The sequence below is a fragment of the Manacus vitellinus genome, unplaced genomic scaffold (assembly GCF_001715985.3).
Source record: "Manacus vitellinus isolate BGI_N305 unplaced genomic scaffold, ASM171598v3 scaffold_8_pilon, whole genome shotgun sequence".
Taxonomy (NCBI): domain Eukaryota; kingdom Metazoa; phylum Chordata; class Aves; order Passeriformes; family Pipridae; genus Manacus; species Manacus vitellinus.
This window is the reverse complement of record NW_021940864.1, coordinates 7,370,596-7,398,182: the sequence shown is the minus strand read 5'-3', so window position 1 is coordinate 7,398,182 and position 27,587 is coordinate 7,370,596. Positions and strand designations below refer to the sequence as shown.

Below are 27,587 nucleotides of genomic sequence, written 5' to 3'. Positions count from 1 at the left end.
AGGGTTTTATATTTCTTACTGTGCCCTGGTAGTGTAGTGTGTGTGGGAGCCTAGCGGTAGATCTGACAGTTCTTTCTCAGCAGCCTGAGTATGTTTTGAAGCATTTCTGGAAACAGGATTACATGCTTGCGCTGCTAGACTGCTGGGATCTTGCCTCTTGGGCAGATTCAGAGAACACGCTGAAGGGCCACTCTGTTCTTTTGCTGCCCTTTAAATTCAAGAAAAAGTTACTGCCTCTGTACTGTGTCCCACTGGTAGTTACCATGTAGCGTTGGGACGCTGCTGCCCAGCAGTAAATGATGGACCTGACAAATCCTCCCCCCCGTTTGTGCTGCTGTGCTCTCCTCTCACGTTGCTGTAAACTCTGGAAACCAGTACCTGCTGCTGCTTCTGTCATCTCTGTCAATCCAGCTGGAAAGCCTTCAGCGTCAAACGGGCCTCTTCCATCTCCTGTCACAATAGTAAGAGAGATTGCAATAAAAGAGACAGAATAGAGGGAAGAAGTGGTAGGTGAGGAATGCAGGAAGAGAAATCATGGAAGGGGGCATGTTAACATGTTGGGGCGGAAAAGGATTAGAAAGATGATATTAATAGTAGAAGGAAGGTGCAGGATAGGATGAATGAAGGGAGAGAGAAAGTAAATTTTGGTTTTGTTAACCACAAATATCAAGGCTGTCTTTGAAATCTAAATACACACCACTAGCAGCTGTCAGGTCCTCCACTGGCTACTAAGTGAGGGCTTCTAGATCTTTTTATGCTAATTAGGTTCAATATAGTGTGGTCCTGGCAACAGTGCAGCTGGCCTTCATTACCAGTGACACTGCCAGCCCTGGTCCTGGTCCTCCTCCCTCAGGTTGTGAATGTGTGATACTGCAATTTGTAGAACCTGAGATAGTTTTTCATTTTTGGTTCCAACTCTTTCCCTCTGTTTTGAATATATTTTTTGGCGCATATCTCATTCAGGCTGTTGTGGTATTTAAAAATAAAATAATTTTTAATTTTTAAATTTATTTCTCCAGGGAAAGTTCACCTCCCACTGAATCATCAACTTTTGGGAGGGCTCAGCTTATACTGACTATGTTTTATGGCATGATAAAATATCTGTGTGGTATTTAATTCTTCTTTGATCCTGCTACTTCTGTCTCTGTCATGTGTAATGAAAATCTGTAAGAATTTCTGAATTTTCACCGAAATCACAAGGAAAAGCTGAAACTCAAATGAAGGGATAATGAGTGAACCTTTGTAGGAAAGAAAACTATTGAAATCTAAACTTGTGCAGTTGATAATGATATCATAACATTGTCTGGATTTAATTTTCTTCTCCTTCCATCACTCTCTTCTGTCACAATCAGACCACATACTGTCATTAATTTTGGGAAAAGCTGTGTCAGGTTTATACACAGAGCTAGAGAACATAATACCATTATTGAAATGTTTTGCAGTGCTATTACTTTTTACTATTATTATTGGTTGTGGGGGTATAATGACTTTTGTATGACTCCCATTAATTTGGTTACCCTGCTTAACACGAAAAATTGTTTAAATTTTTTTAATTAATTGTTCACGTAGAGTAATGAAAAGTCTCACTTACTTTAAACAGACATTGAATTTACAAGCATATGATCCTTTCTTGTAGTTAGAGCATTATTGCTATAAGGATCTTCCCACCTGACTGACTGCAGAATTATAAACAGAAGAAAAAGCTTCTGCTTGATACCATTACACCCTATTATATTTTTATTTTTTGTATTTAAATTTTAATATTTTTTATTGTTCAATGTTCTTCCTTTCATTCCTTTAATTTTTTTTTTTACTCAACCACAGACACACATTCCAGACTGTGTGGCACATATTCCAGTTAATGATCTTAGAGGAGATATGCAGCAGAATGCAGAAGAATGCTTTTGTGCTAAAGTGAATGTAGAACATACTGTTACTTGTGTCTCAAAGTGTTAAAATTTGTGTATTTTTTTGTTCAGAATCATAGTAGAATATACATTACTTTGAGTATTTGGTTGCCAAAAAGACAAAGATTAACTGATCCACAGTAAAATCAAAACCTCTGTGTAGAAAATTTTGTAGGGAAAACTATAATAATTTACTTCTACTTTCCTCAAATTTTTTTTACCATTTTGTGTGTAAATTTTACAGACATGGTTTTCATATTAAATTATGAATGCTATGGCTCAACTAAATTCTATGCATATATGGGCAAATCCCTAAACTGCAAGCCTTGTCTTCTCAGCTATCCAATCCCCTGAGAAAGCCAATTTTCTTTCATGTCTGAACAAAAGAAAAATGTACTATTAAAATGCAATTCAGAAGTGATAAAAACTGCAAGTGGAGCAGCCGGCTCACAGCACCTTCAATGTATTCTCTGGGACACTGGGGCCACATTAATTTTTGTGTGTGTGTGATGTCCATCCCATGTGCAAATTAGCATTACAAGTACCGTAATCTGTCTTATGTGAGGGTGTCATTTCCCATGGGTATACACATGCTACTGTAGCTTTGTATTATTTAAAAGTCTGCTAACTCAGTGTTTTCCTTTCACTAACTTTACATGATATTTGTTTGTGGCACTTGATAGAATAAATTGATACAGCTGATAAAATTCTAAATAGTTTCTTTTTATGAACTACAAAGAAAGAAATGTAATTTAGGAAAACACTCTAACAGTTGCTGATGAATCAATTAGTCACAATAAATAATTTTCTGAATCTGTATCAGCTGAGAGACAAAGAAAGTTATTTTAATCCACATTTTTATCAAGAACTTGGTTGACTCCCTAACTCTTATAGGTAGGGACTCTGGATTCTGAAAAACTTTTGGCTGGGGAAACTTTCAGCTGAAAAACTACACCTGTTGTCATGGCAGTTAAATTGGTATTTTAAACTTCTGAAGCATATATTTCCAATTTCACTATATAATATTTTTTCCTGCACTTCTAGAATAAAAAATGCATGTTGTTTTTTCAGAACACCAGCAATTATAAGCTCAATTCTACTTTATAGTAGAATTTTACTTTATAGTAAAATTTACTTTTTCACTCTTGTGACTCTCTTGCAAACTAAAATAGATGTCACTAAGACATCTTTGGAGGGTGTCTTGCAGATCTTGCAGATACTTTATATATAAGACATTTTTCACTTTCCTTCATGCAGTTTGCTCTGGAACCTACCCAGAAAACTTGTAGTTGTCCATGACACTTAGGGACATCCATCTGAAAACCTCTTCCAGCAGGTACCTGGAGCTTCACTGTTCACTGGTACTGTATAAGCAGGGAGTCCATCATCAGTATGACCAAAGATGAAAGAACCCAACTCTGAATGACTGCTGATTATGACATAATTATAACTTAAGAGTAAAGTACACAATTTGAGAATTCTTGGCTTGGTGGTCTGCCAATATCCGACAGACAATGTGAAAGTTTCTGTTCTGCTAAATGAGAGAATTCTGCTAAATTTTAAATTCTAATTTAGAATTGCTAGATTTTGGTAAATATGGTTAACAGATGTCAAAAGATGCATACCTGGTTTAAGGTACAGGGAGGATTCTTTATGGTGCAAGTCTGCCTTGGTTTATGCTTATACTGCTGGTATGCTTGAAATATTTATGTCCTGAGGGAATGATCAGGTTAAGGTTGTGTGTTGGGAGCCTACATGACTTACCATGTGGATGCAAAGTTCTCCAAAAGTGATATCCATCCTTGTGCGTGGTGAGTGCTTGCCACTGACAGCTGGCACAGACTGCACTGCCTGCTAAGGTTTGAGGGATCAAGATGCAGATCCCAGCAGATTGAACCCTGATCGTTCCTCACGTCACACCAATTGTTAGTGCAGATACAGACAAAGTAATAATCTAGTAACGCAAGTGAACCAAGTTAGATCTTTGTACAGAAAGTCATCATTTTATCCTATTGAAGCTCTATATCTCTTCGCTCCAAATTGAACTTGAAAGAAGCCACAGGAGAAATTGCAGTAATCCTCTCAGAATACCAAGGGGAAACATTAAGAAGATAGTGAAAAATAGCAGTAACGTGTCTGCACGTCACCTCTTGCAGCGTTGTTATCCATTATTTACATCCATCCTGTGGCATCTAGAGAAGAGCATAACTGATTTTTAAAATATTCTTGAATTTCAGATTCCTGCCATTTTCTTCATATCATAAAAATGAGGATGAGAAGTATGAGCCATCACTTTGTAAGTCAGGCAAATATGTCCGAGAAGCTTATGGAACCAAACATTTCAGAGAAGTATATCCTAATAAGTGGATAGCAGACAAGGTAAGTCACTGCAAAAATCAAAGAATTATTTACTTTTTTAGATGGCTATTTTATTAGAACTAGGTGAATTTGAGTCTGATCCAGAGATCACAGACTCCAATGGGATTCTTTCTAGCATGTTATAAAATCACATAGAGCTGATGTGATGTCAGATTTCCTTGACTCTCTGGTAAGTTCAGTTTGAGGAACTTTAACACCTGTGCTACCTACAAGATCAGAATTTAAGTGCCTGATTAAGTACAGCTTCAGTTATGTACGTTTCACTAAGTTTTGTTCTATTAGTATTGCCTTTTATGATTTAAGAAAGATTGTATATTTACTGTTGGATATCAAGATAAAGCTTCAGGAAATGATGGGAAAACCAGACTAAAACAACAAAGTATTTTACTGCTTACATTCTTTGAAAAAAATCTTGAAACTAGTGAATAGCTGTTTTTCTCTTAAGATCATCTCATTAAGTTGCTTGCTTTGTCAGGAGCATCTCATATATTTCTGGTTTTGTAGTGCTGCAAGAGGTAATTTTTCTCAGAACATGTTCTAACGTGACTTTGTGTAGTGTTTTGCATTGTGCTTATTTACATTAGGTATCATAATCACATTAAAATTTCCAAGTACAAGAAAGATAATGGACTTTGTGGCTCGGTGCTGCACCCTCTGCCAAGATAGTTAAGGGGACTGCAGCATCTTTTGTAGGAGGAGAGACTGAGACAGCTGGAACTCTTCAGTCTGGAAAGAGAAGGCTCAGAGGAGATCTTATTAAAATGTATAAACATCTGATAGGAGGGAAAGAAGAAGAGGGAGCCCAGCTTCTTTCAGACTAAGTAGTGTCCAGTGACTGGCCAAGAGGCAATGGACAGAAGTGAAGTACATGAAATTCCAGCTGAACACAAGAAAACACTTCTTAAAATTTTTTTTTTCTATTTTTCTGTGGGTGTGACAGAGCACTGGCACAGGTTGCCCAAAGAGGTTGAAGAATCTCTATTCTTGGACATATCCACAGTCCTAGGCAACCTGCTTTAGCTCACTAGGGGGGGCTGTAGGAGGATGATCTCAAGAGGTCTCTTCCAATGTCTATAATTCTGGGATTTTGTAAGATATGATTACGTATTTCCCTGGAAATAGCTTAGCCCCAGCAAATTCCAAGGAATCTTATTTTCAGAAGGAATATTTTTTTATAAAGAATTATTTCTCTAAATTTGAAGCTTTAAAAATGAGCTCAGAGTAAAATTTTGGTATTTTAACATGCATTAATTATACCTCATTGCACATAGAAGTCAATGTTCAAACAAAAGATCTGAATTTGTCTTTCAAAAGCAATAAGTGGAAGATATGACTGGCTGAAGTCCCACAGCATAAGTGTGATATATAAAAAGGACCTAAATGTCTTATTGCTGGTACTCCTCTTGTCCTGTAAAGACTTCCTTTTCTAGTCCTTAGCAGTTCTTGATCAGGCTCAGATGATGATATAAAAAAAAGTAAAGATATTTATACTGTGTATCATGTGACACATATATAAATTATGGGTTTCACTGAAAGAACTAGACTCACTTTACTTGTGATCTTGGATAGATATCAACCTAAATCTCTGGAGGTGAATAGCTGTATACATTAACCCAACATGACATACAGCCTTCCAACCCCAATTCTAAATCAATATGAAGCTTCCATTAGGAGCCGCTTACCCAAACAGAGAGATAAGAGGAGAAAAGAGCTATTTATGACCTACCTGCTACTTTAATGGGTCATTATTATCAGGGAAAAAACCAAAAAGAAAACCAAAAATTCCACCTCCTTACTGCAATTTAATGGAAAAAGACCTATAGGCAGGTGTGAGGTCATACTTTCATAACTGTTAAATTTGATAGAACTCTGTTGCTTTTTTATTTCTAAACTATATGAAAACTTTGAATATATCAGTGGTATGAACTAAAGTATCCTGTTCTAATGAATCACAAGACTAAAGGGCATGTAACAAAATAGAAAAAAGCAGATTTTTGCTTAACACTTTGCTTAACACAAAGGAGAGTTCCATTTGCTGAATGGAACCCTCCTTTGAGTTTCCCATGAGGTTATATTTTGTGGATGCAATTTCTGTTACAGCCTGTGTAGCTGATAACCCTGCCATGATCTGTATTCAGCTTCTGACAGTCTTGTGCTAGACCAGGTTCCCTTATTATTGCTGTTAAGACTGTGTAAGTTCTTCCAAAGAGTCAGTTCAGTGGTAGTGGATCAGTGATCCCTCTGAGCTGCTGAGGTATTATTTGATGTTAGCTGATACTAGGTGGCTTTTTAAAAAATTACATATAAAACGACCCTGTGTATGTTCATGAGCACATCCTAACTGTGTTTTCCTGAGGTTTTCATGTGTTTGAGTATGCATTTTAATTCAAGTCACAAAAAGATTAGTATGTAAATTATATAATTACTTTAGAAGCAAAATGAACAACAATGAAAAATATTGCCTTGTTATATTTCCTCTGGAAAATGAAAGGGTATTAGCATAGACTTTCTCTAAACATAATAATTACCATATCTATGTGAAGAAAAGTTAATAGTTCTTTTTTTCATCTAGTTATAATCTGAAAATTTTTATCTCATTCTGTTTACATTTCAAAGAAGTTTGAGTTAAGGGGAAAACTGTTCTATTCTAATTCTTCATTATAAATAAACAAGAAATGGAAATACCTCTAATGAAACTGAATCTAGTTAGTTTACTCAGTAAATCACTGTAAAAAATAAAATTGCTTGCATATTTTAGGTTTTACATTGTATATCTAAATACATGGAAGTGCCTTTGATAGAATTTATGTGAGATGTTTCAATATAAAAAATTTACCAATCATTATGAATTTAAACTACAATGATAGGTTCCAATGTAGCTGGGCAGTCAAGGATTGAAATACACTAACTATAATCTTTCGGTTGTCAAAACACTCACATATGTTCATATTTACTGAAGCAGAAATGGTAGCTTACAGTCTTTAATCAGTATTGGAATTAGTTTGCATATGCATTTTAGAAAACTGACTTTAATGACAGCATTTAATGTTTTCTTATTTATAAAGTTCAGGAAGTGATATTTTAAGGTGTTCCATTCTGATAGATTCTTCCCTCTGATGCCTTATTATAGGTGAATTACAGTACAACTGAATCACTGTTTCATTATTTGCACAGGCATTTTGGCCCTAAACAGGATTTTATTATCTACAAAGCATAAAAATACCCAGGACTGCAAAGAATTAATTTAGAGAACCTAAGCATATTGCACAGAACATAAAGTTGACCTTTACCGTCTACAGCTCTTGGAATGGAGTGGGATGTGGAACACATCATAGATTTAATGTGGCACAACGCTGTCTGCAGAAACTTGGGTGGGACTGTGACTGCCTGCCCATTGCACCCGATGATTGAATCTGCTGTCACCAGCATCCTGATAATAATGAACATTCAGCTTAACGACCGTGATTATGATTATCATAATTGATGTGCAAGTGCAGTGTGTGGGGATCATTACAGCTGAACTGTACAGCAGAGAAACATGCCTTAGTTATGGATAATTTTACCTTTATGCATTGATTGGGATAAAATATGCCTTTCAAATTCAACAGGCCAACTTGATAAAATTTTAAGATTTCTACATGTATGGATTGATGTTTACGAGCTTCCTGCAAAACAGCCTCCTGGCTGTTTGTTTTGAATTGTTTCATTCCATTAATAACAGGAAATAGTTAAATAATTAGACATCGTTGAGTGGAAATCACTTACAGAGTACTGCCAGTGTTAATCAAATATCAACTTCAATATTTCTGATTGTCATGGTCTTACCTAGGTTAGGAAAAATAGCCCTTGTAATTCACCACCAACACGATTCTACTTTTGGTGGAGCAGCCGAAATAGGGCTGTGGTCAACAGTACTGGCATTTTCACACTGCACTGTGTAGAGCAGGCAATAGTTGTTCCATATATAAATTGTATCACTTCCATCTTTGTCACCAGAGGCAGAGAATTACAGGCTCAAATTCAGCCAGTGTAGATAAAGGTGCAATCAAGAGCTTCAGTCTATTTTGTTGAACAGTGATTACCTTCAACTGCGATTACATGAAGTTGCAGAAGTATTTAATTAAACCATTACATATATAACAGATAAACACAAGTGTATTTTAAACCAGAGTTTATATAAAGAATATTACAACATAAGTATAATGAAAAGTATAGAATTTCATTGGTTTACACCAGGTGTAAATTTGGCTCTTTGTCCAAGAACTGACAGATTTTCAGTCTGGGATAATAGAGAAAACAGATGATAGAAAAAAATCCTTGTAGAGAGGGAAAGTGATTCTTTCTGTTTGAAAATTAGTTTAATCTCCTTTAGGACCACAACATATAACAGTCATGTGTTTAGTGGATGATGTCATTGTATGAGGGAATTTTTGATACACTATTCATGCTTTTCCATCCCTGACTGTATTGAAATTTATTTAAATTTCGCCGCAACTCAATTTTTTCTAACCCTCCAGTAATTGGACTTGAGAATAAAAATAATGTATGTGTGAAGTTTTAAATTCTTTCTTGCTCAGACTGTGCTTGTTTTCATTTTAATTACAAAAAAAAGGTTATCCAAGAACATTTTCTAAGACAGTGTGATATTGGCTAATGAATGTGCATCTGTGCTATCAGCTTTATTACCTTTTAAAACTTTAAAGGCCATATTTACTAATATGCTTTGTGACAGAACTAAGTTACTGACGTACAATAGAAGAGCTAGCACGTATTGTGAATATCAGAGACTTAGTTCCCCAATCCAACCTCAATGTGTTTTCCTAGGCAATGCAGAGCTTACACAATGTGGCAGCCAGAAGGGAATTATTAGATGAGCTGTACGAGTTTGCTTGTTACAGTACCGGTTTCCTCATGAGCCATGTCACGGATAATAAGGATTGTTGCCAAGTGTGTTGCACTCCAGCAATCCCTGGCCAATGACATGGCTCCTGTATGGTTATTACTGCTGGCATGACTTGATGTATCTACTCAGATGCTCCAAATGGACCCTTAGTTTGAGTTATCAACTATCTGTTTCCCAGAAGAGGCTTCTTTCTGTCACTTTTCTTCCTGTCCCGAGTCCTGCATCAAACCAAGTAATTTAAATCCAAAGATCTGGTCCTACAACAATGCATCCTATACTATTCATGAAAATTCTGTCTATTGTACCCTGTAGCATATATTTTCTGCTCTCAGAACAACCATCGTGAGCCATAACGCTGATGCATTTTCACATGAAAATCAACTTGAATAATTCCCTGTGTCCATATAGGATGATTCCCTCAGCAGCATTACTCCAGAGCTGGGAGCTCCTTGGAGCTCAGGTGTTTGGCTACCAGGGTAGATAGTCTGAAAAAAGAGCAGTGTTGCCCAATTTAATATCACAGTCCAGCTTAATAAGCAGATGGTAACAAAACTGGGGTTTGAAACTGGGTAACATCTTAAAGTCACTTTTGAAACTAATACTTCTGGTTTTTTTTCTTTTTTTTTTTTTTTTTGCAAGTGTCAGAATGTACTTTTGAGAAGGAAAGGTGTTACAAAAGGCAGGAGTATGTCATGTCCAACAGTGGAAACACCAGATATTACCTCTCATTCATAGGACTAGAATGAAATATCTATTATAAGATTCACCCATTCAGTCTTCCAGGAAAGCAAATGACAATTTCAACTTTTGACAGTTGACATAATGATCTTTCCAGATCCCTTATGACTGTGTCATATTTACAGAAATACACTTTGTTATGATGATCACTTTCAGTACTCCCACTGGAAAGGTGTAGATTGTTTCCTTTGAGAAAATCCTTAAAGTCAACACTGTTGGGTTGCCTTTAAAAAATGCTATGCTTGATATATGATTATTAATGATTATTAACTATCAGCAAGCTTTCAAATTATTTTCTTATTTGTAGAAAGATGGTTAATGCTGTGGAGGAAATTAAAACATGCAAAATGTATCCTTGGCTAATGTTTAACTAAATGCAGAAAAAAATCTGTGGATTACTGGAAGGCTGAAATCACTTTCTTGTGGAGGTTACTGAGGAGTTACAGGGTCTGATTTTGAAGGAATGCTACAAAGTAATGACTGAGAAGAGTCAAACCATTCAGTTATTTGCATAAGAAGAGATACTGTCACCACTCATCTAATCAAATCCATTCTAGTGGTTATTTGTAAGGGTTTGTCGGCAACTAGTTGAATATTTTATAAAACCTGATTTTCAGTTCTGTAATTTCTCAGCGGGAAAATGCAGTCCCTTGATGATGATCCAAGGCTTTGAAGAATAAATTGATTCGTAAGAGAAAATTAGATGGTACTTATTATACTGTCTAACTAGCAATCCTGTGTCATTTGTCTGTTGGATGATAAATGTCTTGCTTCGCCTACCTTCCTCATTTAATAATGTAGCTTGTATGTTAGTGGTATAAAAGAAAATCTTGATTTTTTAGTAAGAGTTAACTTCAAGCAATATTTCTTTGAGGGAGATGTATGTATATTTAAGCTTTCTAAATAATTCCCATTGTACATATTGCTTAAACATTTTAAATCTTCTTATTTAATCAGAAACACTTTAGAAATAGAGTATCTTGACCAATTCCTTCAGTACCTGCTTAGAGTACATTACAGTAACTTGTGGCAGAGCTTTTATGGAAAAAAAAATGAATTAATCTAAACAGGAAAGATTGAAGTTACACCTAATTGTTTATATTGTGTTTAGCTTTTGACTATTTGGGTATGATTTGTTGGAATTCAAAATCCTCACACTAAAATGGGAAATGCTTGGCCTTGCCTTTTCATGTCGGTTTTGGATAGGCTGTTCGGTATTCTTGGAATTGAGTAGATTTTTTTATATGTATGTCAAACATAATGTGTTTCAACTCAATTCAATTTGCCACAATATTGAATTAAAAAGGCTATGTTTTGAAGTCACTTAAAATTCTTTATGAAACTTATCTGCAAAAGCAGGCTACTTATTATTTGATAATACTCACCAAGACCTTGTTTGTGCTTGTTAAATAGAGTTAAAATTAAAGTAACGGAAAGCTTTTCACAATCCTCTAAGAATTACATGGTCCATACAACTGTTGAAAACTGCAGGTATGAGTGCTGATCCTCAGCACTTAGCATAATTGAGATATATCCATGGAGCTAGGCTAATCTGCATCAGGTAAGGATTTGCCTTGTAATGAATATAATCAATATGTAAATACATGCTATTTAGAAAGAATGTTCCGGGAAAAATAGTGTTACCTATTTTCACAGAAAAATAGACTTTTTTAACCTCATCTTTAGATGCACATTGCTGTTGAGTTTACAATATTGAAGTCTAAGATCAGAGACAAATATTCTGATGGCTTTCTTGCAAGATACACTTAGATCTACAGACTGTTGCATCTTGAAATGATGTGTGAATTACAGATTTTGTTACACTGACTAATTATGATGTATAATTCAACTGCTATTAATATCTATAGTTGTTCTGGATGAATTCTAAGAGATTATACCAGGTATGTGCCTGAGCTGAAAGAAAGGATGTAAGTTTTTTTTTGTTTTGATGATCTCTCCAGAGAGTAAAAGTAGATTATTCTCAGAGCAGTAGGACTTCAGTGCAGGAAAATGGATTTTAGAGTAATCTACTTTCCTTGAATAGGAAAAATCACAGTAAAAGCTTTGTGCACTCATTGGAGTGAATGAGACATCACAGTATATAGTACAGACTTCTTGTTGTCTTAATGGTTTGACGTAAGTATCTACTGGTTCTTTCTTCAAAATTTGTATTATGAATCAACTCTGAACTTGTTTGTCCCATTTTAAATAGTAGTATGATACTCACTTTGGAATACGCTTTTGTGTTTATTCATTTAATGTAATGAAGAGCTGCTTTCCACATGCCCTTTACAAACTCAGGTTAAAAGGATGTTCCATCACGATAAACTGTATTTTTCTTCTCTTACAGGTTTTGCTGATCTCAGCATAATATATGTAGGGAAACTGAAAGGAGTTTTTTTATGAGTAGGTGTGTTACCATGTGTTAATGCTCTAGAATGAAAGTTATGGAATTATTCAGAAAGAACCTTTGCACTTCAAATTCAGACTTCACTTCCATATAATAATTTTACGAGCTTTGAGTTAATGTACAGAAGTAATCACACCTCAAGTAGAGGGGATATGTTATGAAGACTGTGATACACGCAATATCCGTTTCACAACTGTAATGGTTTTGTTTTTCATAATGAGACTATTTGAGTAGAAATTTATATTTTGACTGTGATAATAGGAACTAATAATATTCCCAGCTAGTAGCTGTGAGACGTTAGGATCTCTCACCTGTAGTTCTATGAAGGAATGGCAGCATAAGTGGTAAGTGCTTATCATCAGCAACCAAATACTCTGCTCCTTTGAAATATAACTTATTAGGTATGAGAGCCTCAAACTTAGGGGGGAAAAAAGAAAAAGAGAAACAATAAAAACATTGCATATTAACAGACTTTATACACTGATGCAAAGCTGCTTGATTGAGCAGTGTAGTGTCAACCATGTCTTTCTTCTAATGCTAAAAGTAATGCACATAGACAGAGTGACAATCAGAGTACAGCCTCCCATCAGCTGTAATTAATCTTTTAGTTAACAGAGACTAGAAAAGCTTCTCATCAGCCTCTTCTGAAGTCTGAGGCACCCTGTTTTTTGATGTTTGCATTCTGAGTAAAATTGTCCCCACCAGTTCTAACAAATTGAAACACCAGGCTAATTATGGCAGCTAATGAAGTGTGTGGAATGGTCACAGCTTGTCGTGAAACTGTTCCTTCAGCTCAGATTAGAGTTTCATCAATCACTTTTTTAAACTGATCCAGAATTGCTTCTGCCCAGTGCTTGGCATTTTTAATGCTGTTTCTGTAATTGGTTTTTTCCCCAAAGCTTAGGCTATTTTTTGAAATATTACATTCTCAGGACAGGACTTACAAACTCCAGTTTATAAAAAAACATTTCATTATCGCCTCTATCAGCTGATCAAGTGCTAGAAAGCTAATAAAAGAAGCAGAAATATAAAATTTGATATATTGCTTTTAATCCAGCTAAAGGTAGCAATAAAGCATATACACATATATGTATATGAATCATTATTACTGTGGGCTGGATGTACACTGCAATCTCATGAGACATGGTTTGTGGGCTGGATAGTTCAAATCCCACTGAAGGACCTAAATGAAATGAATGACTTCGTCTTAGCTTATTTCCTAGTGGATTGTGGCCTTCCATATATCACTCAAAGAGTTTGGCATGATTTGTAGTTTTTGCAGATGCCCAAGCCTTTGGCAGAAGGAAGACCAAAATGTCTTGCTATTTAAAGAATTTCCACACTTCAGTTCAAATCCGAAGTCCTGAAAGAAGTATGGGAAACTTTACAGTATAACTTATATTGCTACTACACTGTCAATGAATAAATTAGCATATAAAACGTTGTAAAAATTCCCAGTTCCTCTTCATTTATAAGATATAATCATATTCGGCTATACATTGAAAGTTCTGTATAGATATTAAAGGCATAGATGTTAAAGTCTAAGGCTAAATTCTTTCCTCAACATGGACAACGGAGTGTAGAATTTACTTTGGAAGTTATCCAGCTGAAAAATTAAATAAACTTTTGCTTATGCACTAGCGTAGAATATCTTTGCACAAGGTCTTACAGTTAGTATACATAGCATGTATTCATATCAGAACCAGTACAGCATGGGTTTAGTCTTTGAATTGTTCAACAATCTATTTTTAAAATTTGTGCTAATACGTGTAATCCATTTCATTTTTCTGGACACTGTTGAATCTGAAATAATGTTTGGCTTTAAATATAAACTGTTTCTCTTCCTAAAGCTTCTGATCAGCAGCAGTTTGTCAGAACTAGCTTCATGCCAATGCCAAAACAAATCTGTGGCACCTGAGTGAATAATCACTGTAACTGATGCTATTCCTGAACTGTATCAAAGAACTGGTGGATTTACATGGGCGAAAAAGTGCCATTGAAAACATGTCACACAGCAAAGATATGTTATCACATACGAATAAATACAGACAGAAAGTATTAACCTATAAGCTTTTTTTTCCAGTTTTATTGATTAATGAGAGCATTTGGAAACACTGGATAGGAGATGAGTAGTTTCTCTAGTGTTAGCTGACCTGCCAAGTAAGCTACCTGCAAAATGATAAAATATTCCTGTTTGATCATTTCAATCTCTTCTGAAGGTAGCTTATATTTCTGAAAGAGGAAAGCTGTTTTTCTCTTCAGCTTTCATCAGTACTCGGGCACATTGCCAACTCATGTTTAGCCAGTTACCCATCAGGACCACCAGGTCCTCTTTTGCAGAGCTGCAACTCAGCCTGTCAGCCTTCAACCTGCTTAGTTTCTGGGGTTAGTCTGTGCCAGGTGCATTTGTCCATACTGTATTTTGTAAGGTTCTGTCCGGCTGTTCCTCTGGCCTGTCTACATCACTCTGAATGATAGCCCTCAACTGTATTGATGGTACCCGTTATTTGGTGTAATCCATGAACTTGATGAGAGTGCATTCCATCTCCACCTCCAGGTCACTGATGAAGGTATTAAGATAGGTCCCAAGACAGCCCCTGAGGAAATACATTTGTATGCAGGTTCCAGTTAAGAGTACAAACCGTTCATTGCTACCCTTTGAACTTGATACTACAGACAATTATTACATCTATTAGTCTGCACATCTAGACTATAATTTACCAACTTGGTTAAAAGGATTCTCTGGGAGATTGAAAGCCATGCTAAAGCTCAGCCAGACAGTATCATCCACTGTTCTCCTTTTATCTGCATATCTGGTCATTTCATCACAGAAAGCAGTCAGGTTTGGAAACATCATCCAGAACAGTGTGAAAGCAGATGAAATCTAACTGGAGTGCTGTTTTTGCTGCATATCAGAAGCGAAATACAGTGCATCAATGTGCCTTTTTTTTGTTAATTAATTTTGTTAATTGTTAATTGATTACAACTTTTTTTTTCCCTTCAAAAAGACATAACTGAAACCGGTAAGATAAAAAATATTTTCAGTTGAATATTTCAACTCAGAAGTTTTCCTCCTTAACTCTTGGTGACATGATTTTGGCAAGTTAGAGAAAGTTGCAACTTGATCTTGGCAGGTTAAACATTTTCTGTCTTTAGTCTAGCAGGTTAAAAGTGGTTCTGAGTTTGTCTTGGCAGTCAGCACTTGGCACTGGCTTATTTTCAGCTGGAAAGAGAATGTGGTGGTTGAACAGATTAGACAATGAAAGAAGCAGCTTATAAATGGCATAAGTCAAGATGCTTATTAGAAAGTGCAGTACTTTCTAATACAGGTCTTGTTACTAGCAGAGTGTGTGTTGGTTTAAAATGGTAAATGGTAAAGTGGTAAAAATATGTCCATTACTATTTTCATCAGATGCTTTTTAAGACTGTATTTTTCTGTACACAGGAATGTAGTGTTAGGCATACCTCCACCTCAGATTTAATAACTTCACAAAAGGGTTATATATTTCTCATCAGAGTGTTTTCATTCTTGACAATGTTATTTATACATCTTAAATAAATTAAGATGAACTTCTACCCCCCTCTTCAAAAACATTTTGTTAAAATACACTGCAAGAAGTAGACATTTGCATGACAATAGCAAATAAACACCTCCTGGGATTCTGAATACTTATTGAACTATTTCAACTGCACATTTGTTTTTTAGCCCAGATTCAGTAAAGTTCAAGGGTATCCAAGTATGAAATAGCTTGTGGAGAAATTCACATTGGTTTCTTAATTTAATTTACTTGTAGAAAAAGGCTACATAGTTGAAAAAATAGAATATTATCTTTGGCAATTTTGATTCAAATACAGACCTTCAGAATAGAATTTGGGTGATGTTGTTCCATAACATTGCCTGAAGTATGGTACAGCACACACTGTAACTTTGTGTGGCAAACTATACTTTTAATATTGATACTGGCTCTGAATAGATCTAAAAGTACCTGAAAAGTGACTTCATCAAGGTGACTTATTCTTCTTCAGTAGATTAGCTTTATACACATAAATTAATTATATGAACAGTAATTTATAAGGGTGAATGTATTTATAAAGTATTGCAAAGCTAGTCCATGCTTGAGAGGAAGGACCAAACAGTTCCTGACTTGCAGATCATTAATAAATGGAATAAATAAACTTAGAGGGTACAGCTGGGAATTCCAACCTTCCTCCCCCTTGGACAACAACGACTGCAGGGTACTAAGTAAATGTAACAAATGCAAATTTGGGCCACAAATCTTCATTGCTGGTTATATTACACATGACAAAAAGGACAGCCTAGTTCCAGATCCCAGGTTAATTTTACAGAGGCAATACTTACAGGAAAAAGTAATTTACTGGACCAAATCCTTCCCCTTTATTCCTTTGTCCTTCCTTACACAAAACTTCCATCAAAGCCAAGAGATAATTTGCCTTCTCTTGTGAGAAAGGACAGCAAGGGCTGACACATTTGTATTCCTTAATGAACACAGCTATCACAGAATATCTTACTCATTTAGGAATAGTTGTGCTTTCCTTGTACAATGGCTCAAACTATTGCATTCTGAAGAGCATCATTATTTTCTGTCATGTCACAGCTTAATTTGTGCAGCTGTGAAAGGGTATGGTGGGCTTCTTAGCACTCAGGAGCTAAGATAGGTTCTTTTCAATATTAGAACACATCCTCTACTACCTTGAACAGATGAGGACAAGAAGTTTTAGAGCTTGACTTGTGTTAGCCAGTTGTCTCCAGTTATCTCCAAAGCACAAATTAGCACAGTTTAGCTACTGAGCTAAGAAAGCAAACTGTAGTGAGCACAGATGAGTAGCAGAACTTCCTTCTCCAAATATTAGAGAAAGGAAGGAATGGAGTTATAATTTCCATGTCAGGCTGCCACAGGGGAGCACATGGGGCTGTTCTGCTTGTACTGGACACATCATGCAGAAAGAATCTAAACCTGCATGATTATCAGGTCAGTGGTTTTTCAAACTCATGAACCATAATTAGAAATATTTTATGTTTTCTAGCAAGCACTGTTTGAGTTTGGCTTTCTCATTTTTAATTGCAAAAGATGAAACGTGTAAGAGTCAGTGATAGTTATAAATCTCCATAAAAAATTGTGTAAAAAATAATGAAATGTTTGTTACATAAATTAAGTAGCAATTAATGCTTTCTGTTTCTGTTTGGAAGATAGGATATTAAAATAGTGTTGTTAAATTTCCTACTGTGAACATAATTCCCTGATTCTCTTTTACAACACATTATCATAATGTCAATAAAAGACTAAAACTAACAAATAGAAAAAACTTGCCTGATGTAAGCGCAACACAGAAGGTTATAAAGTTGTCTTTCATGATGGCTATACAATATCATTTTATTTTAAGATCTAATAGCAAGTTGATTCAAAGGGTAAGACTTACAAAGTCATTAAAGCAAGTAGAAAATTGCCTTCTACCATAGTCACCCAGTCTTTTTAAATCAAAGAGTTTTATTGTTGTTGGTGATGTTTGCATTTGCAGGAGGTAATTAGGGAATGAGTAGACATCACACTCAGAGCCCTCAAGCTTGTCAATAAGAACCATAAAGTTTTCTTGGGAAAAAAAAAAAGTCCATTTAAAAGGCAAATTGCAGAGAATGGAGGGCAACAGGGTCATAACATTTTGGGTCAGTTTGACCTCTGCTGTGTCTATCCACAATATGGAGAAGCTCGTAAAATAACCTATGCTTCCATGAAAACTTTGTTACACTTACCAAATAGAACAAAATTTGGAGGTTTTAGGATTGGTGGTGGTAGCTGACAGTTGAAGAAGGAGGTAGATGATGGCTCCTTGTTCTCTTCCTCTGCATTGTGCTGGCAAGCTGAATAGGGAAACGTGTAATTCTACCCCCTGCATCACAGCAGTGGTCACTTGTCCACTGTGCTGCAGGGAACTCTGATTAGGCACACTTTTCCCTGGAAGTCAATACCTCTGGTCTGACACAATGAGATCCAGTCCCAAAGGCACGATCCAGGCTTTTGTTATTATCTCTTATTTGAAGGGGCTAGTTGACCCAATTGGTTAACACATTAGTTTTTCAATTTTATAGCCTTAAGTCATGGAAGACCTATTCCTAGGTTTTGGCTATTTCTCCATGGCAGAAAGTAAAATTCGCAGTCTGTGCCCACCAGCCACAAAAACAGTTATGCCAAACAACCGTGTCCTGAACTTTATGGCTAATTAGCTGTTGAAGCTATGCCCAAGAAATAGATTCTGTTGCCCATGGGAAGAAGTGTGTAGCCATTATTAATGTCCCAACTCATATCTCTCAGTAGGTCTTATGAGCAGTGCTGCTTTAAAGAGACTAAATGTACAACAGGGAATTAAAAATTATAGTACCCCTTTCACTGACTGAAATATTGTAAACTTGTTACACTGAGGCCAGGATTGGTGTCAATGTACTTTGTGTGAAAAGTGCAATAGAAGCATTAGTATTTGACAGCCCTGGTTGAAATAAGTGAAATTAATGGAGCTCTTTTCATATACGACAAGGCCATGGCACCCCTTTCATGCTGCTTACAGACAGAGAAAAGTCAATACTTTTTTATTACTTGATGCTGACCTACATTCTGCACTACAAGTGCCAGGCCCACTAATTGGTTTCAGTTGTGAGAAAAGTTTGCCCCAAAGAAACACTGGAGCAGATAAATCAATCTTTTTTAGGGTAGCTTAGTGGGTTTTGAGCACTTGAAATGACATTTGTGTTGTATTGACAGAATGGGTTGTTACACTCATTTTGTCATGTCAGAAGGCCCTGTACTAGTTGGAAGTATTGTTAACCAGTATTGATAAATTTGCTGAGAATAAAAGTTAGCTGGATCAACATTTTACTTGTCTAACAGCTTGCTGCTTCTAGTTTACTTCACTGTTAGAGAACTCCGTGGCTATTTGTAGGTCAGGAAGCTTACTATGACAGCTCAATTTAAAACTCTAATTTTACTACTGCAAGCTTTAGGATCATAGGGAACACTTAAATATGACCACTTAGTGTTAAACAGATGGGGTTGTGGACAGTGACACTTGGCAGTACTGCTTAGTTTTCAAATGAGTTGTGCACATGAGGTGTCTCCCTTCTTTGTGGGAAAGCAAGATTGCTCACTGGGCTTACCACTGCACTAAGAACGTAATTACTGCATGGATGTTTATGCAGAATTTTCCACTGCTCTAAAGTCTTGGTGTTTACCTGTGTATATTGATTTCAAAGTAAAGAAAAGGGACTTGTTTCCTGATTTTACTATTCGGCAGCATGAAGATGGAATTATGATTCCAGCAACTGTGCTCACTTTTCAGTTATTCTTTCCGCCACTGATTCTTAAAAGAAGTTACCTAAGGAGTAGGTTTTCTCTGTAGAGAAGAACAGAGGGGACCTGTAGGTCTCTATAGGAGCAACAGATATAATTCCAGCACTACAAGAGAGTTTTTCTGAGATCCAAACCTTTCATGGAATGGTTTACTTTTTACACAGCGCATGGTGCCATAGTTGAAATAATGCAATTATACGGTGTCTTTAGTATTTTTAGATTGACTCAGAAGAGGACTCGATGCTCTGAATCTCTGGTATAGAGGGAATACTTTACATTACAGAGAATACTTTTCATTATACAGTTTATCTTTGAAACCTCTGAACATGTTACTTCTCCTAACCTATGAAGGAAATCTACATTTTTACAACCTAATACAACTTTAATCTCCATTTACGCAACCAAATCGCTATTTATGCAGCCAAATCAAATTTTGTCATTACAGAGAAAGACTGTGCTATGCTGTAAATCAGATATCATGAGTTTATTGTATGCTTATTGTTCCAAGTTTATCACATGCTTAACAGCTTCATAATTATTATGGACTTGAGAGATTTGCTATACAAAATTACCTGAAATGTGTACGCAGGAATCTGTGAGTAGATATGCCGCTGCTGTTTGTCTATTCTTGCTTTGGTCTGAAGCAGCTGACTTTCTACTTCATTAAATTTCCACGAAGATATTCAATTGTAATTCCTATCTCATTCCAAACTGCATTTTTATATTACAGGATATTACACAGTACTCTCAAAGTTGTTCTGAAAGAAACACTGTTAGTGCAAATATATCTCTAGAATATCATGGAAGGCATTTTCAAAGGCTTTCAAGCTGATACGTAGGTCTACAAGGTCTTGTTCATTTGCCAGTGTTTGTATGTGGTCTGTATTTATGTATGTCTGCATAGTCAGATGAAAAATGTCTTTAGAATTTGCTTTAATAACATTCCAAAGATAAACTATGTGACCATTTGACAAGTCTAATCTATGACATCACAGTGTGCTGATTGAGACAAATCTTTGAAGGCTTTATGCCACCTTTTCTGCCTGCATTGTTTTGAACTGATCAACACACGCCGGTCAAGTAGTCAAATGTATTAAAAGGGTCCATAGGCCTTGTTAAGCTCTGTCAGTTGAAATTGAGTCACTTACAATTTACTAGAGTGAAAAGAGTCAAAGCTTGACAAGTTTAAAAAGGAAGTGTTATAATAAATTAATTTGGGAATTTAAGAATAGGTCTTGGTCCTTAGAACTACGGGTCTCTGATGCTGAGAATAATCACAGAATGCACCGAGTTGGAAGGGACCCACAAGGATCATTGAGTACAACTCCTGGCCCTGCACAGGACCATCCCCAGGAATCACAGTAAGTGCATGAGAATATTGTCCAAACGCTTCTTGAACTCTCTCAGGCTTTGTGCTGGGACCACCTCCCTGGGGACCCTGTTCCAGCTCCCAGACACCCTCTGGAGGAACAACCATTTTCTAATATCCAACCTAAACCTCCCCTGACACAACTTCAGGCCATTCCCTTGGGTCCTGTCACTGGTCACCACAGAGAAGAGATCAGTGCCTGCCCCTCCTCTTCCCCTCATCATTGTGACTGCAATGAGGTCTCCCCTCAGTCTCCTCCAGGCAGAACAGATCAAGTGACCTCAGCCACCCCTTATATGGCTTTCCCTCAAGGCCCTTCACCACCTTCACTGCCCTCCTTTGGACACTCTCTAATAGCTTAATACCTTTCTTACATTGTGGTGCCCAATATTGCACACAGTATTCAAGGTGAGGCTGCCCCAGTGCAGAGCAGAGCGGGACAATCCCCTCCCTTGACCGGCTGGAGATGCTTTGCCTGATGCCCCCCCGGACAGGGTTGGCCCTCCTGGCTGTCAGGGCACTGCTGACTCAGATTCAACTTGCTGGCAACCAGGACCCCCAGGTCCCTTTCTGTAGCACTGCCTTCCAGCACCTCATTCCCCAGTCTGTCCATACATTCATGGTTGCCCCACCCCAGGTGCAGAATCCAGCACTTTCCCATGTTGAACCTCATATGGCTGTTGATTGCCCAGTCCTCTAACTTGCCAAGGTCTCTCTTCAGAGCCTCCCTGCCTTCAAGGGAGTCAAGAGCTCTCTGAGTCTTGTGTCATCTGAAAACTTTCTTATTATCCCTTCCAGACCTGCATCCAAGTCATTTATGAAGATGTTGAAGAGCACAGGGCCTAAGATGGAGCACCACAGAACCCCACTAGTGACAGGTTGCATGGTTTAAGAATGCATTGTGGAAAAATTCCATAAAGCTCAGGTCTATGTTGCTGTGATCCTGAGACTGCAAAACCAGTGGGGTCAGTCACATCAATATATGTGAATTTATATTTGTAAGCTTATTAGTTTCAACTACCAACAATGAGGGACTGATGGTGAAAATAATTTTGAAGAAGCCTCTTTTTCTCCACTCACAACCTTTGTTCTTCAAAAGGATTATCTACATAACTTCATACCTTCTGTGCTATGTAGCAACCAGATTAAATTCAAGGTGATCCTGGCAGCCTGCCAGAATCAATGAGCAGTGCGTTGTGGTGCTTCACTGTACATTTTGAACTGTCATTTCACCATCAAAATAGGTAGACGTGAGAACCTGGCTTCCAATTCCTTTGCCTTTATGGAACAGTGTCACAGACTCTCTTCAATGCTGTGAGGTAGATCTTGCAAGGCAGGATGGTATTTTCAGGCTTTACTTTATCTCATTGTTGAAACCTGATTAAAATCTGTATCCACAAATACAGAAACATCAGGTTATTTTCCTAAAAAGATATTTATTTTTTATATACATACTGTGCAGCACTTATCTAGTATATATCCTAAACTTCTTTAATTAATCTAAAGCCAGCAATGCTTTTATTTATCCATCAGATTCTGTAATATTTTCTAAATGTGGTCAAACATAACTGCTGTCGTCATAATAGGAGCCAGTTGTTTAAATGCTCAGTTGTGAGTATCTAGTGAAATAGTTTTAAATAACAAGATAAACAGTACAGCTGCCAAACCAAAGTAATCTTACACTGAGGGGGCGTGTGGCACAGAAAATTTCCTCTTTGTCATTTTGATTTGAGTTTGAAGCTGGACCTGGGCTTAGTTCCAGCTCAAAAACACTATTCACTTCAAAGGCTTCTAAATCGTCCCAAGGAGCTAATTTTGGCAGCCAATTGTTTTTGTTTGGCCAGGCATCCTAATAGCAAAAGCCGTCTGCTCCACCAAATGAAGATTTCTTCAGTGCTCAGGCTTACTATTCCTGATTTTATCCTGATATGGGAGGGTGCACACTTTTTGCTGGTTTCCCTGTCTCACCCCAAGTTCACCACTTGTTAAACTGTTCACTATTTTTTAAACTGTACCTAACTGTCTGGCGTGTAAATTCAAAATATACTTACTATTTTAAAAATAGAGGATAATGTATTCTGCTCTGAATTACTGCTTAATCCTAAATTATTGCTGGATTATCTGCTTGCTTTCTCAGCAACTAGTAAATAGTTTGTTGTTTTTCCATTCTCATGAACAGTATTAATCTGGTTAATTTACTGAATTAAATATAACTAGCTTCACTTTAGAAGAAAACCATTTGCAGCTGTGTTGGAGATACTATCATATTTTTTATAATAATTATGTGAACAGCTTTTCCTTCAGTAAGAAGGTGCTTGTGATGCCAAAAAGACACTGACAAATAAAATACTGTGCCATTCTTAAAGCTTAATATGAAAATGTGCAAATAGACTGTTTCTGTTGAGGAAGAAATTGGTCAGTACAAGACATAGAGAAACATTAAAAAGTAAATCTTGTGAATCATTTAAGAATGGGACAGTATTCACTTTCACGCCACACAGGGAGTATTTAATTTTGAATGTATATCTCTACTTTGCTATTTTTAGGTTTCTGCACCAGAATTTTGGGAGAATCATACCAAACAAATTTAAATATGAGATATAAGAAATTATATGGTCACAGTTTGGCAACATGCAATGCAGATGAAACTCAAGTGGGCCCTGTCAGTGTTTACATGAAGTTTACCAGACATCAGAATTGCTCTGTTTGTGGAGATGGAGCTGAACAGTGATCTGTGAAGTTGCTAAATCCAGATTATCCAGAGAATAATAATTTGGCTTCATGTAATTAAAAAAAAAAAAAGAGTTTTCATTCTCTTTTTAAGAAAAAGTCAACCTTTCAAATTGGGAAATGCACTGAAAAGGTAAAAATTTTGGCTTTCATTCACACATAGCCTCAGACCCATTATCAAGATGGTGCAGTTCCATGCACTTTTGCAGAGCACTATGCTGACAATAGAAAACAGTAGGAAGTGCTCAGACCAACTTCTTAAAAATGTATCATCAGATCTTGGAAAGCTGAGAGTTCATCTGTGGCAGGTTGCTTTCTGAAAGGAAAAACAATTTTAATGCAAACCAAGTATTTTCTATTGTTATATTATTCTCATTATTTCACAGTCCAAGAAAATAATTTTATTAAAAATGCTTTAAAACCTTGATCTTAAATGGGCATGGACTTGCCAGTAATTTACCATGGGCATTTATTAGTAAGTAGCAAAATCAAAATTTGTTAGAATACTTAGTTTATTTTACTTTCTTGCTTGTTTTCTGAATTGACATTGTACTCTTAAGACACAGGGTCTCTTGCATTTCTCTTATTGAATTTAGATTTGCAAGCATTTGCATTTTAAAAAATTGAATGTAATAGCCATGAACTTTGCCTAGAAAAAAAGGTGTTCAGGGGTCACCCTGCTTGTCAGGACTCCTAATCAATTTGTTTCCACTAATACATATTTTATATATATTTATTTTTTACCATTTCATATGGAACTGGTTTAATATCCATGTTTTAATGTTAACCAAGGTAGAAAAGTTAAAATATAGCATGATTTTCTTGCTGTCTTTAACCTGCCTGGTTGCCAAGGAGGATAATACACTTTTGAATACCATAATTTGCAAAAGACTATAAAATCTAATTTCTAGAGAAGGAAATTTTTGCAGTACTTACAGTTGCTTTCAATTAAATAAATTCTTGTGCTCTTCTTCAAAGTAATATTCATACAACATCTTCATAAATGACTTGGATGCAGGTCTGGAAGGGATAATAAGAAAGTTTGCAGATGACACAAGACTCAGAGGAGCTCTTGACTCCCTTGAAGGCAGGGAGGCTCTGAAGAGAGACCTTGGCAAGTTAGAGGACTGGGCAATCACCAACCGTATGAGGTTCAACACGGGAAAGTACCGGATTCTGCACCTGGGGTGGGGCAACCATGAATGTACGGACAGACTGGGGAATGAGGTGCTGGAAGGCAGTGCTACAGAAAGGGACCCGGGGGTCCTGGTTGCCAGCAAGTTGAATCTGAGTCAGCAGTGCCCTGACAGCCAGGAGGGTCAACCCTGTCCGGGAGGCCATCAGGCAAAGCATCTCTAGCCGGTTGAGGGTGTCTGGGAGCTGGAACAGGGTCCCCAGGGAGGTGGTCCCAGCACAAAGCCTGAGAGAGTTCAAGAAGCATTTGGACAATATTCTCATGCACTTAGTGTGATTCTTGGGGATGGTCCTGTGCAGGGCCAGGAGTTGTACTCAATGATCCTTGTGGGTCCCTTCCAACTCGGCATATTCTCTGATTCTGTGATAATGTAAAAAATATCTGTTTCGTATTTGGTTTTTTGCATAATTTGAATTCCAACTGATATAATGAAATGTATCTAGAAGACAATATACTCTAAAATACCTTAAAAAAAGTTACATCCATTTAAGCCAAACTTAACATTTTTTTGTCTCTCTTATTTCTTTAGGACTTTCGAACAGTGGTACCATCTATTTTTCTCTTCGAAAAGTTTGGAAAAACTTACTCCCGCGCTGGGCAAATAGTGTAGTTGTCCTGGAAACTACACAAGGCGCCTGAAAAGTAATCAATAAATGTATTTCAGCAAATGCACAGAAGAATGTTGACTGAATGTCCCATAAAGTACTCTTCCTGTGATGTATACTATGTCTGAAGTAACGTTAATTGATTTTGCTTGATCTTTAAGCGATATGGCTTCCAGGATTTATAAAAAGTTTTTTGTGTGTTTTTTTTTAAAAAAATTAGCTTAAGAAAATGATTTCTGAAAATGCTGTATTTTATTTAACATAAGTAATTTAGGATAGAAAACCAGAGTCATCAAGTAAAATACTTGGAATCACATTTATTTGTTACAGATTTGTAAATGAGTTTAAAAAAAGAAGAAAGTTTAAAATTTACATCTGGTTTTTTCCTCACAACTATAAATGTACCTGCTTCATCACTGTTGTTCATCATTTTCAGTGTTATTAGGCATCCTTTTTGGCTATGGATTCATGTCTTCAGAAGTGCAGGATAGGCATTTACATGGAAGATACTCTTTTAAATCCTTTTAGCACTTCTGTGGGTGGTAGAACTTTTGTGTTGAAAAAACAAAGTTCTGACAAGATCTATGCCTTACTATTAGATCAGTTTTTCTATATGCACTTAATTTTCTTTATCACTACCTGTGTATTTACTCCTAGTCCTGTGTTAAGTGAGGCCATAATCATGTGATGCTTGGCAAGAAGAACACATTTGATGACACAAAACTGATACTAGTTTGCTCTGTTCACTAGCAAGCAATCCTGCAAAATAGTGAGTATCCTCAGAGCCCATCCACTTCAAAAGACTCAAGGAATTCAACATCATGAGAAGACCTCAGCGTATCTAAAGAGCAAATCATAATAAGCTAATTCTTAAAATTATGTGAGTGAATTTTACAGGAGTTTTATGCTGAATTCTCTATGATAACTTATTTACTTTACATATCATTTGACTATATTTGAATCAAATATATCTGTTTATCTGTGGTTCATGGTAGGCTTTTTATTACTGAATTTTGTTATGTGATTCTTCTGTGCACTACTACTGTGCAGAAAACCTTGAAGAGATGTCTGTTTTTGTGAATACTTTCTGAATTGGGTCTAGTGAAAGGTGTCTCTGCTCATGGCCGGGGGCTTGGAAACAGACAAACTTAGGCTCCTTTCCAACCCAAACCATTGTATGATTCTATGAAGCAGGAGTTACAAATTTCCCTTCCATAGGTTTTCAGCTATCAGGCTGTGAAAAAGTTTTCCTGCTATCACACACCACAGTAAAAGCCCTTTCAATTCCGTTCCAGCAGGTTGTGAGTGCAGGCACTGGACTGTACTGGTGCTACTTTTTGAAGTTTGTTATTTTCAAGCTTTAAAAAGTCTATTCTGCATGGCAATGAGAATTAACTCTGGGAAGCAGAAAGCAGCCACCTCAGTGGCTGATAAGATTTAATCTGATCCAATGTATCAGAGTGCTTTAGTTGTTCCTGGAAGGGATTGAACATGAGACACTTGTGCAAAACTGTTGATGAATAAAGATGGCACAGTAATTTTTATATGTGAGAGCTATCTATTTGATTGCTTCAGCTTTAAGGTAGTTCATCACAGTAATTCACCCTGTGTTGCCTCTTTAACTTCATACCACAGTTTCCCATCAGTTCGATTAGAAATGGCAATGCCTTTATCAGATTAATCTTTCTTTCTCTTTCTTCCTTTCAGTATCTCTGACCCCAGAACAAAACAAAATCTACCTTGCAGCCTGTACTGCACTGGCAGAAGTGCTCATAGCTGAGGGTCCAGTGCACAGACGGAGGTTAAAACCAACACTTCTAATTGTAATTGTTTGATACATACACACCTTTCCTCCTCTTATGAAAAAAAACAGACTTTTCTGTTTCTAAGCAGATAGCTGCTTGCCAGAAACTTTCTTACACAAAACCAGGTCTGATTATTTTATTGGATGAATAAACATCCACAAAATTAATAGAGTAACAAATATATTACC

General features: G+C 36.6%; 1 protein-coding gene across 2 annotated transcripts in view; it reads left to right on the top strand.

Moving 5' to 3' along the window:
- Nucleotides 1–25,645, top strand: part of SPATA17 (spermatogenesis associated 17) — an 88,820-nt gene extending 63,175 nt beyond the window's left edge. For both annotated transcript variants that reach the window (XM_029965132.1, XM_029965131.1), the window contains 2 exons: nt 4,145–4,286; nt 25,519–25,645. In XM_029965132.1, coding sequence (XP_029820992.1) covers nt 4,145–4,286; nt 25,519–25,599 — 223 coding nt within the window. In that variant the 3' untranslated portion in view covers nt 25,600–25,645. The remainder of the gene's footprint in view (nt 1–4,144; nt 4,287–25,518) is intronic.
- Nucleotides 25,646–27,587: the final 1,942 nt, after the last annotated feature.